At 41.2% G+C, this 15,418-nt stretch overlaps 1 protein-coding gene across 2 annotated transcripts in view; it reads right to left on the bottom strand.

The window, feature by feature from the left end:
* NDUFAF2 (NADH:ubiquinone oxidoreductase complex assembly factor 2) overlaps nucleotides 1-15,418 on the bottom strand; it is a 135,962-nt gene that overhangs the window by 51,333 nt on the left and 69,211 nt on the right. Inside the window, exon 2 of one of the 2 annotated variants that reach the window (XM_008174482.4) lies at nucleotides 5,144-5,233. The exons of the other annotated variant lie outside the window; for it this stretch is intronic. Coding sequence (XP_008172704.1) covers nucleotides 5,144-5,233 — 90 coding nt within the window. The remainder of the gene's footprint in view (nucleotides 1-5,143; nucleotides 5,234-15,418) is intronic. 2 annotated transcript variants of the gene reach the window in all.

The raw sequence follows: 15,418 nt of genomic DNA, 5'->3' as shown, positions 1-15,418 counted from the left end.
TATACTAGAAAGTACGTGACAAGTCTCAGACAGGTTCCTTTCAAGCAGGAAGAAACAGACACTTATCCCTCTGTCTGGTCATGTGTGTATCAGGCACTGTACGTCTCACAATAGATACCTGTTGCATACTGAACCAAATGATAGCCAGAAGATTGTGGAATCTTCAAGAGATGAAGTTTACAGGAAGAAATAAACAGTAGGAGAGTATCCAGTTTATGAGTAAAGGCAAAGGATTGTTGGGGTAGAACTGGAGGTTACAGGGGTACTGCATGGATCTTTCACCGAGAAAGCAAACTGACAGAATGACTGTCTCATGAATGGACGATCACAACCAAGCCTTGTTATAAAAACCCTGGAAGGACTTTGGGTCAGCATTGCTCTTTACGGGTATGTCTACACTACGAAATTAGGTCGATTTTATACAGTCAATTGTGTGTGTCCCCACTAAGCGCATTAAGTCGGCAGAGTGTGTCCACAGTACTGAGGCTAGCATCGACTTTCAGAGCGTTGCACTGTGGGTAGCTATCCCACAGTTCCCGCAGTCTCCGCCACCCATTGGAATTCTGGGTTGAGCTCCCAATGCCTGATGGGGCAAAAACACTGTCACGGTGGTTTTGGGTACATGTCGTCAGGCCCCTCTCCTTCCCTCCCTCCCTCCATGAAAAGAACGGCAAACAATCGTTTTTCGTCTTTTTTCCTGGGTTACCTGCGCAGACGACATACCACGGCAAGCATGGAGCCGGCTCAGCTCACTGTCAGTCTCCTGGGTGCTCCTGGCAGACGCGGTACTGCATTGCTACACAGCAGCAGCTCCTTGCCTTCGCGGCAGCAGACGGTGCAGTACGACTGCTAGCCGTCGTCTCCTGGGTGCTCCCAGCCAACCTCGGTGAGGTTGGTCAGGGGCGCTTGGGCAGACATGGGAGTGACTCCAGGTCATTCTCTTCTTTAAGTTTCGTCTCATGGAGATTCAGTGACGCCTGGAATATCATGCGAGCTGGAGGCTTCTGCCTCAGGCTGCTCTCCTAGCCGGCAGCACTGCATGGTCACACCTACCCCAGCCTATCCCATGAAGCCTGGACAGTAGTAAGGAGCAGTTCCACTACAGGCTGAGCAAGTGCAGAATGGTGGTAGAACGTGCATTTGGACGTTTAAAAGCGCGCTAGTGCAGTTTACTGACTCGGTTAGACCTCAGCGAAACCAATATTCCCATCGTTATTACTGCTTGCTGTGTGCTCCACAATATCTGTGAGAGTAAGGGGGAGACGTTTATGGCTGGGTGGAAGGTTGAAGCAAATCACCTGGCCGCTGATTACGCGAAGCCAGACACCAGGGCAGTTAGAAGAGCACAGCAGGGCGCGCTGTGCATCAGAGAAGCTTTGAAAACCAGTTTCAGGACTGGCCAGGCTACGGTGTGAAAATTCTGTTTGTTTCTCCTTGATGAAAACCCGCCCCCTTAGTTCACTCTACTTCCCTGTAAGCCAACCACCCTCCCCTCCCCTCTTTGATCACCACTTGCAGAGGCAATAAAGTCATTGTTGTTTCAAATTCATGCATTCTTTATTAATTCATCACACAAATGGGGAGATAACTGTCAAGGTAGCCCGGGAGGGTTGGGGGAGGATGGAAGCACCAGGTGGGGTGGTGGAGGAGGGAAGGACAAGGCCACACTGCACTTCAAAACTTATTGAATGCCAGCTTTCTGTTGCTTGGGCAGTCCTCTGGGGTGGAGTGGAGTTCTGATTGCACGGATTCCTCTCCCCATACAGCAATCAGATCCAGTACCTCCCATTCGGTCCATGCTGGAGCTCTTTTGCAATTCTGGGATTCTATGGTCACCTCTGCTGATGAGATCTGTACGGTCACCTCTGAGCTCGCCACGCTGGCCAAACAGGAAATGAAATTCAAAAGTTTGTGGGGCTTTTCCTGTCTACCTGGCCAGTACCTCTGAGTTGAGAATGCTGTCCAAAGCGGTCACACTGGAGCACTCTGGGATAGCTCCCAGAGACCAATACCATCGAATTGCGTCCACACTACCCCAAATTTGACCCAGCAAGGTTGATTTCAGGGCTAATCCTCTAGTCAGGGAGGAGTACAGAAATCAATTTTAAGAGCCCTTTAAGTCGACAAAAATGGCTTCGTTGTGTGGACAGATGCAGGGTTAAATCGATCTAACACTGCTAAATTCGACCTAAACTCGTAGTGTAGACCAGGGCTAAGACATGAAAGTATCTACAGTAGAACCTCAGAGTTACAAACAGCAGAGTTACGAACTGACCAGTCAATCACACACCTAATTTGTAACGGGAAGTACACAATCAGGTAGCAGCAGAGACAAAACAAAAAACCAAACAAACAAAAAATACAGTACTGTGTTAAACGTAAACTACTAAAAAAAATTAAGGGAAAGCAACATTTTTTTTTCTGCACAGTAAAGTTTCGAAGCTGTATTAAGTCAACATTCAGCTGTAAACTTTTGAAAGAACCACCATAACATTTTGTTCAGTAACAAACATTTCAGAATTACGAACAACCTCCATTTCCAAGGTGTTCAGAACTCTGAGGTTCTACTATAGTTACATAAGTCTAGGCTCTAGAATGCATATTATGATTTTGTTTTATATGTAACCATTTGTTTCCAATACTTCTACTTGTTAACACTTGAATCTATAGACTTCATTAAATAAACTTTTTCACTAAAAGTGAATAAATGTGTTTTCACTATAAACATAGGAAAAAGTTCCTAACTGTCAGGGTTGTTAAACACTGGAATAAATTGCCTAGGGAGGTTGTGGAATCTCCATCTCTGGAGATATTTAAGAGTAGATTAGATAAATGTCTATCAGGGATGGTCTAGACAGTATTTGGTCCTGCCATGAGGGCAGGGGACTGGACTCTATGACCTCTCGAGGTCCCTTCCAGTCCTAGAATCTATGAATCTATGAATCTGAATGCTCTGTGTGAAGAGGAGTGGTGATCAGAAGTGAAAAGGGTAAGCTGCAGTGTTCTGCTTCTTTGGAAGCAGTAAATCTGAAATCTGCAAAATGTCCAGCAGAACAGACCCTGGACACTCCAGGGAGATGCTCGGAAACTTGAATGTGCCTATAGCTCAACTGTAGAGAGATAGTGGGGCTGTGGGCCCAGAGGGGAGTGCTAATGCTGCATGTGGCAGGTGGAATTGGGGAGCTGACCACAGCAGGAACAAATGAGGCTTCCTCATGCCAAGGGCAGGTGGTAGTGAGGTGCCTCACAGCCCTGGGTACCAAGCATGCAGATGGTTTGAAATGACAGTTCAAACCATGTGACATGCCCCTTCATTTTAGCTCTTAATCTTGCTGCTCTGGGGATCCCTTACCAAAATCACCTCAGCACAGGACTCTGATGTGGCCCTTACTGTCGCCCTTCATCTTGGCTCTGATGGAATGGTGTCAACTGGGGCCCTCTGCTTGGGTGGGTAGGGACAGATCTCCCTTCTCTGAAATAGACCCCCACCCTCCTGAAGACAGGGAGCAGTGGGCCAGAACTGAGGGGAGAGCCCAGACTACACAAAGGAGTGACAGGTCACCCACCAACCAGCTGCTGCGTGGTGTCCCCTGCTACTATCACCCCAAGGAACAACAACACATTTAAATGGGGTAATAGGATTTAGGACACCACCATAATCAAGCTCTGCTTCACTTCAGAAATTCACTAGCTTCCATGAGGCCACTTAATGTAGAAAGACTAACCAGAATCCGTGTAGGGCTGATTCACCAGCCCTTCCCAAATCTGGCCCCTCCGACGCAGCAAAACCACACTGATCCTGCTGTGGTACAGGGACCTCTAAACTTATACTAGAGGAGCCAGGATTTGGCCCTTTCCATTTATTTCAGTCATCTATAGTTCCATAACACAACATTTCAGCTGCTAACATTTCAACTGACACAGAACTGAAAAATCCACTTAGCACCATTGTTCATATTTTGGGCTCTTTGAAATTTTTTTGCACTTTATCTGTCATAAACAAGATGCACAGCACACCTCTTCTGTTCAAATAATGGATGGGAAACAGAGTGGTTTGAATCTGTTCTTCCTATTCCCTGAAAGGCTCTGTATTTAAAAAGAAAATGACAATTACCTATTTATTTTTCCCATTTTCCCTTACCTTCATGCATCCTTCCAAATCAATGCTGCCAGTCACAAAGAATTTTTTATGGCAATTACAAGGATGAGCAAGTGTGGTGTTAAAGGTGCAAATGCAGGTAATAAAAATGTGGTTGTTCATATATGTTTTTTTCTTCAAGGTAGAAAGCTAAACAAACACCCTTGGTTTGACAATGTTGGAAGTCATCTCTAATTATATATCTTCACTGAAGAGTTAACTCAGGCTCCTACTCAAGTGTTGACCCTGGCTTCTGACCACACAAAAAACTCTGACCTCAGTTTAGATGTTGCTTTCAATGCAAACTAACAGATCAATCTTGGGTGTAGGCAAAAGCCCAAGTGCTGCTTTCACTCCAGCTGGTAACCTGCCTCCTTTGGTGTGAGGTGCAGGCTAAGCAACTCAAAAGCTGATAGTCCTCTAATGCCTTCCCACAATTCCTGCTGTGTGCACAGAAGGACAGACAAGTTGTCCCACAATTAACTGGGAAAGAATCATAGAGCATCAACTCACTGCAGCGCTAAGCACTAGGGATGTGTCCCCAGAAGTCCTAGCCAGATACCTGAGCGAGTGCAGACCCAGGAATTTGAGTGTGGCCACTCTGACATGGGCACCAATCACCTGCAGCGAGGACATGCCCTGAAAAGGTTTTAGCCCAGATACATTCTTTTCAGGGTCATTCTGTCAGATTGCTCCCTCACTCTTAAACATTTTCACAACTGGTTGGAGAAAATCAAAATCATGGTCATGCAAACTATACATACATTTTCATGTACTGACCCATTTCTTAAAGGCAAACACATCATTTTACTTGTGCTTAAAAGTGGATACTTTCAGAATTCACAATAGCTAGATATGATTACTTTAGTCTTCATGCCTCAAAACGAAGAGATCTCAGCAAAGAGCAAACAGGTGTGTAGAGTCAGGTATTCTACTGAATTTAATTTTCAGCATTTTGTACTTTCAAGGTTACATGAAAATAAAAACAAAATCCCAAACATTTACCTTCCCATTCTGTTGGCAGGTCGCCCACTTCATACTTATACTCCTCTTGATTTACAGCTTCTACTAGTCTTTTCTCTGGAATGGTCTGTCCTATTAACATAAATAAAGATTACATTTAAAAGTATACATCTATGTAACATTAACAGCCAAGCAGATTATGCTATGACAAAGTTGCTGCCCCAACACATCCCCTTCTTGACTAGCTGTGACAATGCAGAGCCCTTGGTTCAGTTTCCCTCTATTATTCTTTTGCCTTCTCTGTCCAGACCACATTAGAGTCCTGTGCCCTTTCTGGGGCCACACTTCAGGACTGCAATGTATACAAAAAACAAACCTTCAGCCCACCTAGGCTCAACTGGCAGCCACCTCATCAGAGGTGTGCCCCTGCTGTTTTACACTGTCCTTCTGTACCTCAATCAACGCCATGATCCAGGGCCTGGCACCCTCCTCCCCTTATCCAGGACATTAGACAGGCTCCAGTTAGGTCTCTAGCTCTATCCTGGAAAAGCACGTCTGGTTTTCTCCCCTTTTTCTTTCATGGCCTTCTATCAGGCTGCTTCTCAGACAAAGGGAAGATCCCTAACTCCTCTTCTCTGGAGTTTCCTCTCCCCAAGTGGGCTCACCCAGCTCTTTATGGAAACAAGCCCTGTTCTCCCTGGACCTTCTTTCTAATCAGGCCTGGCACACCTTCCAGGTGCAAGCAGGCAGGTTAATTGGCTTCTCAGGCCAATATTTACCCCACATATGCTGTGAAAGGGTTATCACCCTATTACATATGCTTTCATTTGAACAAATGTTACTTTTTATGTTCACAAATATAAATCAGCCCCACAGACTAAAATGAAGGATCATCATGCAGAGGGGAAAGATGGCCATTTAGAGATTACAATTCAAACTGCTAAACTTTTAATACGTATTTTTAAAAGTTTAAGATCCCAAGTCATTCATAGATTATGCAACAAATCGGAAAACACAGTATTTCAATATCAGTTCATTGTGCAGAGTTTCTTGCATTAAGAATGTCACACTGAGGACTGTCTGCTGAAGCTTTCCCATAAACTGTATCTGCCACACTCAAATATCATTAAGGCCATTAATGGCCAAGGACCAGAATCTTTAAATGGTTCCATAATCAGACAGGAAGTCAGTGTGGAGTGCGGTGTTGATGTGCTCTGATTTGTCAGGTTTGCCTAGAAGGCAGGCCATAGCATGTTGTACAAGAGGTAACTTCCATGTTCCTTTCATCAGCTGCAGAAAAGGCATTTTGCTAAGTATTTTTTCCCATATAAAATAAATGGAGCAGTAGCTTCAATGGTGGGGAAATGAGAGAGGAAGAAAGCCATCACGTACCTCTAAAGGTTGGATATAAGCAGGAATTGTACATATAATGACAAATGCAATTAGTTTAACTAATATGGGACCTGTGGAGGAAGCAAGTTTGTGAAAGGAGTCCTGAAAATACAGCATCTGCATGGGGAAAGAGCTAAGGTTTTAACATGTAGTCTATAGTGTTTGGTGGTTGTTCTATGTAGTAATACATGTCATTGGGTGGAGGGGAGTATTAATTTCCTTGTTTTTGTGGTAGGTATGTTATGAGTAGAGCAACCTTTGCTGATATAAAGCACAGGGCGTCTTTTTGTTTGTTTGTTTGATCTTGAAAAGATACTAGGTCTGAGCCAGCATATCTCTGAGGAGTGAAGATATTTTCCTCCACTTCCTTGAAGGTGGAGAGGATTTGTTGTTGTAGTTAAAAGGACAGCTCTTTAAAAAAAGCTGCTCAGACATGTTGCAGTCTTGGCAGAGATGGAATAATGGGCTGGGTGTTGAGGACATAGAAAGGTGCATACTGAACGTAATTCAGCACATGGATATCACCAGCCCATATGTGATCCATGTATTTTACACAGCTATATAAAGTTTACATACATGACAAATTACGCATTTTGAACTAAACATGTTTCTTCTATTGGATAATTCTGATGCATGCTTTCATAAAACAAATACAAGTAATGGCATACTGAGGCTCCTTCCCCCAGTATTCATCCTCTGTACAACACAGCCCAGTCTTGTAAGAATCAGAGCCTGGTGCCAAACTCCGAAAATTGCTTCTCAAAGTCATGATTCTGAGGGATCATCATGCCGTTGGGTTGGTGGCTTTTAACATCTTTTCTGCATCCGTGATGTGGATAGGATGCTAATTGACAACAATGGTCTGGGTTTGCTTTGTCCCTTAGTTTTCCTTCGGCGGACTTTTGCTTACAAGTAATTCACATATTTATCTACTGAAGAAAGATCATACAGAAGGCTTCTGGGATTTAAATTAAGACCTTTTATAGGTTACAGAGGTACTTCTTCATAATCAGATACTGATTTTGGGGGGCAGAAATTGCCTTAAAGCTATTCCATTTCCTAATATAAAGCCTGCTTGCACAATTTAAAAGGTTTTTTTTTTTTTAAATAAATCAGGAATAACATTCATATCCAGTTTGCTGTGCATGAAATTGTACATTTATTCTAGAGTGCTTTCACATAAATTTTGTAATGAGGACATCATTACGGTAGTTCAAGAAACTTCCCTTGCAAGGGTTACATATGTGAAGCAAACGCAAGTACCTACTCAAGTGTCACAGTTTAATATGCTATAGTTTAAATTTCAAAATGAACCCAATCTTCATGTGACATTAATAGATCTTAAACACAAATGACACAGGCTATTAATTAATCGCAGTTAATGCATGCGATTAACACAAAACAAATTAACTAGATTAAAAATAGTCACGATTAATCAGTTTTAATTGCACTGTTAAACAATAATAGAATACCAATTTATTATAAACTTTTGGATCTTTTTAACATTTTCAAATATATTTCAATTACAACACAGCATACAAAGTGTACAGTGCTCACTTTATATTATTATAAATATTTGTACTGTAAAAAAGATAAACAAAAGAAACAGTATTTTTCAATTCACCTCATATAAGTCCACTTAGTCTTACTTCTTGTTCAGCCAATCAAAAGTTTGTTTACATTTACGGGAGATAATGCTACTCCCGCTTCTTATTTACGTCACCTGAAAGTTAGAACAGGCATTCGCATGGAACTATTGTAGACAGCAATGCAAGGTATTTACGTGCCAGATATGCTAAACATTCATATGCCCCTTCACGAGTCGTCTTGTAGGTCTAAAGTTTTACATGGTTTTGTTTTTGAGCACGGTTATGTAAAAAATAATACTAATTCTACATTTGTAAGTTGCAATTTCACAATAAAGAGATTGCACTAAGGTACTTGTATGAGATGTATCTCAAAACAGAATGGTTCAACTATCGCAAACAAACTCATGCTACTGGCTTATTCTTCTGAGAGCCAATAAAAATCCTCTTTGCATATAGTTTTAAGAAGTCAATATCACCTTGTTTTTAAGGTTTTATTGATTAGTTAAGATACTGTTTATAAAGTAATCATTTGAAAAAGAGAGATTTTGCTGCCACGCTTCTAAGTACATATGCTAGGCTTAATCATGAAAGGTGTACTGAACCATGACTGCATAAAGTGACACAAGGAGTGAGGGCAGAAATCTGGAACCCTTCAGCAGTCACCATCAAAATCATAAGCTTCTGCTACTTGAGCTTTCACTGGCTGTGAAATATCAGCAGGTTATGTAGTCACTGAGAACAGCCACTAGAGGGAGACAATCAAACACTAGGCCAATTTATTACATTGAGTCTCTGCAACTCCCATCCACACCAAAGGGAACTGAAGTGTTTATCTGTTCTCAGACCAGACCTCTTGTTTGTTATTATAGGGAAGTTACTAAGCCACGCTAATACTTGATTAATTTTATTTTTTGGAAAAAGTGACCTGGAAAAAACAAAGAATCATCTGGACCTTTCTAATAGATAAGAAAAAAGAAGTTTAATTGTATTTAGGGGCTATTAACCTATCCAATATTTCAGAAAACACTGGAATAAAGTTCAAACAGAAATTTTAAAAGTGTTCCAATTAACTGGATGCTATGTTATGTGAAAGGAAGTCAGAAAGTCAGCTATATTCACTAATGAATAATATCATCATAGATTGTTAAAATAACAACTAGTGCACCACAGCTTTCAACAGTTCCTTCTTACCGCCCATAGCTGGAGTGAGAGCGCTGTGCAGTTCTTAACCTCACAAAATCCTTGGACTTTGTGGTTCTAGTTGTATATAGTTAGTAGTACCCTAGTATTAATGTTAGTTAGCTAGTTAAGTGTTCTTCCCTGGTGATGCCCTCACCATGGTTGAAAATGGCTGTTTGTGTGTGGGGGCAGGACTATCCCCAGCAATGTTCACACAAGATGCTTGCTCTGCTTAGGTGAGGCTCATGTCAAAAAGCAGTGTTCAATCTGTAAATCGTTCACAAAACCGACTCAGGTGGCACCTGCTCGAGCAGGCCATGAGGCCTGCTTTGGTATTGAGGCCTGTGTCATATCAGAAGTTGCCCTCAACTTCGGAGAGTGGCTGCTAGCTCACACTCCGCAGCCGCTGCCTCTCCAAAGAGGCGCAGAAATCACTCTCCTTTGAGTGTGCCAAAGAAAAGGTCTCATAAGACCAATCAGTACCACTCTAGGCCTCGTGGAGACTCTTCTTCCTCCAAGAAGAGTATGGCTGCTGCTGATACGCGGGATGGAACAGGTCCTTTCAACTGCCCCATTACTGTGCAGGTACCTCCTTCCCACCCTCCCCCATGTACCTCTTCATGAGATATTGCTCTTAGAGCAGGTTCACTCTTTACTGGCTTTGGCCTGGTGAAGTTCCTGTGAAGCACTGGGGTCAAGGTTTTTATTCCCGGTACTTCCTGATTCCCAAATTCAAAGGAGGAGTAAGATCTATTCTTGACATCTGCAACCTCAATAAATTGGCTAGATACTCGAGGTTCTTGTATGGTCACCTTACCAGCTATTGTCCCCACACGGACTTAGAATGACTGGTTTACTGCACTAGGAAGTCAATGCTGGTCCTCATCAGAAAATCGAGTTCACTGATGCACAGATAGACTCTACAAGCTCCAGAGCGGTTTTGCCAACTGACTGTTTCCAGACAATTTGCCACCTTTATCTTGATCTCCAGTCTCAGCTCAGATGAACTAACAGCTGTATTCCCTCCCAATGACTGAACTACCTTTACCTTCAATTAAACAAATGTGTAAAACTACCTGTAACAGAAGTTGTTTGGAGACATAAAAGACATTGCAGAGCCCATACACTGTATTTTGCTCCCTTTTCTTTGCTTATAAAATCAGCCGTTCATATCTATAATAAAGTTTTCTAGCTTGCCACAAACTCTACAGAATATATGATTTAGGAGTATTGTTTATGCAGGACTGTAGTTCAGGTGCCTTGGATATTCCCTTTTATTTATCTATTAAATTATTTAAGCTTTTATGTTTAATATATCAAATCCTACTATCTAATCAAGCTTCTGGCACATACACAGTACCAGTTACTTCAATGTTTCATAATAAAACAGTGATACATAGAAAAATTTTATCTCTGAAGGGTTGGGTAGTTAAGGATTGATGTGAATCGGTGAGGGATTGGGGGAACATAATTAAGGACTAAACTAGAAAAGAGGGGGGAACATTAAATAAACTATTTACCATAATTAAAATACAAACAGCGAGTTAAAAAAGAAAATAGTAAATTTATTTATTATTTTAATCTTGAGTTGCTTCCTTTCACCTGCTTCTGCATGTTGTCTCTTTATATCACTAGCTCTTTGCACAGGGACCTATCTTCTTACATTTCCACTAAGCACTCAGAACAATATGGGTGATCCACGTAAAACTCTATATGTACTATTTATGTAAGTACTGTCATTGGACAGAGCCGTTGCACTAATTTGGACAGCAAGAATCACTGACACTGGTGATAGAGCAAACAGGCTCTGATATCAATGCAACCAATTAGCTAGGAAGAGAAGAATCATAAAGATGACCAAAATATATACAGTTGTTTAATAATGTGTTATTATCTAATCTTCTAAGGTGCTAAACACCTGCAACTCCCACTGAAATCAAGAGGAGCTGTGGGTGCTCAGCACTTCAGAGTCAATTCCTTAGGTCTCTGCTCCAGCAATGGAGTTTGCCATTGACTTTAATGGGAAGATGATCTGATCCTGGTAAATACTGCATACCCTTAAGGTCAGTGGGGCTGAAGGTCACTCAGCTTTACAGGAGATGCTCAGCACTTTTTAGGACTGGGCCCTGTATGAAGTGCTTGAGCAGTACTCTGACTTTGAGCTACTTAACACAGTTTCCATTATTAGGAGCTACAATCCCGGCAAGTTATTTTAAATTGATGAATGCAGAGTCAAGCTCTTGGAAATACTAATATAATGTGTGTGCTACTTCCCTTTCCATTGCTGGTCTGTAATTTACAAAATATATTTCTGACTGACTGAACAATCAAGTATTTTAAAGTGAAATCACCAAAAATTTAACAATTTCAGTCAGAATTATGACAGTTGTATTTTAATGTCTCTGAATTGTTCTTTTAAAAGCAAACTGAAGCATCTATATCTAAAATTAAACAAGCTTAGAGATGGGTGATATGGAAAACTCATGTTTTCAAATTATTTCTTTACAATAAATTTGAGATTTGAATACTGTAATTAACTCACTGTATTTTACAGTGAAATATTCCAACAAAAGCTAAGAATTTCCTGGTCTATGGAATGATTAGAGGAACAGAGAAAACTCTGTACTTTTCACTTTTTACAGAAAAACATAGGGCCAAAACTTCCTGACATTTAAGTCAATGAAAGTTTTGCCACAGAATCAAATGGGATCAAAATAAAGATGATCAGGCCACAGCCTGAAATCTGGAGCACAAGAAACCTCCTAAGCAAAGGATTAGTGTTAGGATTATTATTTATTGAGTTATAAATAAACTTTTGAAAGCTTCAAAATACCCTACTGAAACATTTCTTCCATCACTGAAATGGAGTCAACTCTTGGGTGAAATATAACAGCCATTATAACAGCACCAGTAATGTTGCACAGTCATTTAGAAACCTGAAAAGTAATGCCTTATTTGACAGAAAGCTAGCTATAGAAACAAGTTTATTAGAGCATCTGTGTTCTTGGGCATGATCAAAAACTTCATTGTTCTGCTGATGTAGAGACCCCCGGACTTTATGGCAGAATTCACAGATGAATTCTGAGTTGGTAGCTCACCATTGCTGTTGGAGTCCTTGAAAGTCTGAAGAACAAGAATCTTTAACGTGAATGCGCACACCAGCGTGGCTGGTCCAACATGGGTATTTCTTGAAGTGATGGGCTTCAAGTTTTACCTAGTAGCTCAAGAAGTGCTCTTATATGGCTGGCTATATGCTCCTCCTTGGCTTTGGGTTTGGGTTGACTATATCAATAGTATAATCAGTCTTGTTGAACAGACCAGCCATCCTCTTTGGTATTTCAATAGAGGAGCACATCTATACCAATGTCACAGTCCATTTTCTCATTCCCTCAGCAAGTATGAGGAATCTTATGGATTTTTAGGGTTTTCTTATTGGCACTGTGGCACATCTGATCGCCTCATTTTGAACCAAAGTAAATTCACTCACCAGCAGGTACTATAAGCTTTTAAGGGGCTCTCAACTCCCTAGCTCTCTGCTATTCCCTGGCTGTCTGCTGTGCATGGAGTCCACGATCATTTAATAGTGACCTCTGGGAGTTAAAAAAGTAGGTGGGGGCAGAGCCTGGAGAGGAGATAGCTTAGAAGCTGCCTGCTGTCCTCAATACAAGGACTGTATGTGGACAAAACATAAAAGCTATAATATTCCAAGATGTTACTTCTGTTGTTCTCAGCCATGGCCTCTGAATGGAACTGCCCAGCAGACATCATGTGGGTAGCACATGTTCTGATTAATCTTAAGTGCCCTATTAGTGACCTTGACTGACTGCTGTGATGAGTTTGTTAATTATTTACAAATGAGATGTATAGGATTTGGGCTCATCTCCAGGAATTTGATTACCAGAGTCACAAGTTCCAAAATTATGTCCTTCTGGTGGGTGGGGCTCAAAATAGTTTCTGAGGAGATGGATGTCCATGATCATCTGTCACGGAGATAGAAATCAAGCTATTTTTCTGGGAGACAATCTGGAAGATACAGACTCTCTTCTCCAAGGAAACGTTCCACGTGCCATCAACAATCTGTCAATTTATTTTGGGCCATTGGGATCACAGAATTTAAATGTAGATATTCATTCTGAGACTTACATTATTTCTGAGTTGCTAGTCATGTCTAACTATTACATATGCTACTAGGAGATAGACAAGCCATTGAATTCTCAGCATCTAAAGGTTCTACCAGTCTTTCCACCTAAATATAAGGGCAAGTAAGAAGGAACTGGGGAGTCACACTTGGTCCTGACCAAAGGGAATGAGGAAGATAAGTCCTGAAGAAGTTTTTTTTTTGTTTTTTTGTTTTTTTTTTTTTACCCTCCACTTCTGCCCCCACTCCTACGCTAAAACGGAGCTTTAATTCCACTAATCTTTAAACAAAACCTGTTTTTACAAGTCTTGAAATGTCTTCAGTCTACAAAACCACTGAGCCATTTAAAATTCAAAACAAGCCAAAAGCCACATTTGGCAACTTTGAAGGCCTCTGAAAGGATGCCTGCGACTGGATTCACCCTTGTATTCACATCCTAAACATACTGTAAAAATGTATGTACAAAATACACCTTGTGAGGATCTATACTTTTATGGTCACCACTTTTACAATACTGATAAATTTTGTACAAAGTATGCCCTGTATGAGCTATCATTTGAAAACCCATAATCTGCTGAACATTATTGTTGTTCTGGTAAAATATGCATATCAACATTTAATGTAAAGTTTCTACTGTACAACATTGCTAGAGTTAGAAAGGCAGGCTCAAACCAGTTCTTCAGAGACAAAGACACACTGGCTCCCCCAGCCATGTAGAAGCATAATTAATTGGACAATCACCTACTTAAAATGGGTATTCCTTGGCAGGAAGGAAGGTGTGCATAAGAAATTTACACTGCATCACATGAATATTTCAAACTTCATGTCCACAAGACGTGGCTTGTTACCTACACCCCAGTTGGGGGTAATCCTCAAAGAAGGGCAAGGGATATAAATATGAGAGACCATGACCTCCAACTCACCTCTCCCCCTCCCATCTCTCTGCTCATGACATCAACGATTATCAAAGAGCTGAACTAAGGGGGAGTGGTCCCAGGCTGGAAGGAGACCCAGTCTATGAAATTTACAGCATCGTATGGTGAGACAAAACCTTTGCTTTTAAAGCCACTTAGCTTGTTAAGTTAGATATTAGCTTGTGTATTACTCTTATTTTCTTTTGTAACCAATCCTGACTTATGCATCAATACTTCTAATCACTTAAAATCTATCTTTCTGTAGTTAATAAATTTATTTTATTGTTTTATCTTAACCAGTGTGTTTGAATTAAAGTGTGTGGGGAAAGTCAATTTAGGATAACAAGACTGGTGCATGTATCATTTCCTTTGATGAAATGATGGACTTTCTATAAGCGTGCATTGTTCATTAGCGTACTGGACAGTTCAAGATGCACATTTCCGGGGGAACAAAACTGGGACTAAGAATTTGTGGGTGTTGTCCTGTATGTAATTCATGAGTAGCTGGTCAGAGTGCTCATGTATTTAGCTGGGAGTAAATTTGCATGCTGAAGGCTGTGTGAGCAGGCCAGGTGTAACTGTTCTGACCACAAAACTGTGTAAAAGGCATCCCAGGTTAGAGAGTTAAGGGGGCACCACTGTTCAACAGTGAAGATTGTATCCTGGGGAGTGTCACAGAGCTATTTGAAAACTAATAACTCACTGGTCAATAATATTATGGTGAAATGTATGTAGCAACGTTGTGTGTAAAATTATTAAAATCCCCCCTAAATATAATATTAATAGGGCATGTTCAAACTCACGTAGCAACAATTAAGCAAAATGGGTCAAGCAGATCTTAAAAGGGAATGCAGGGGACAAAGAGAATCTGCATTTCAGCAAACAGGGCCAAGAAAAAACAGCATGAGACTTTTCACCAGAAGACTTCGTGCTGCCTGGCTCAGAACTTTTACCTAGAAATCACACTCAAGAACTTGCATTTGAAAGGGGGGAAATGAACTTTAAAAGTGAGGGGGCAAACACTCCAAGACACCCCTCTCTCTCTCTCCCTGTCCATTTCCCCCTTTGCACCTAAGATGACAAAGGAAACAGCTGTTGGACTTTG

This window comes from Chrysemys picta, chromosome 6 (genome assembly GCF_011386835.1).
Source record: "Chrysemys picta bellii isolate R12L10 chromosome 6, ASM1138683v2, whole genome shotgun sequence".
Classification (NCBI taxonomy): Eukaryota; Metazoa; Chordata; order Testudines; family Emydidae; genus Chrysemys; species Chrysemys picta.
Note: the sequence above shows the minus strand (reverse complement) of the source record. Positions and strands in the feature narration are given on the sequence as shown.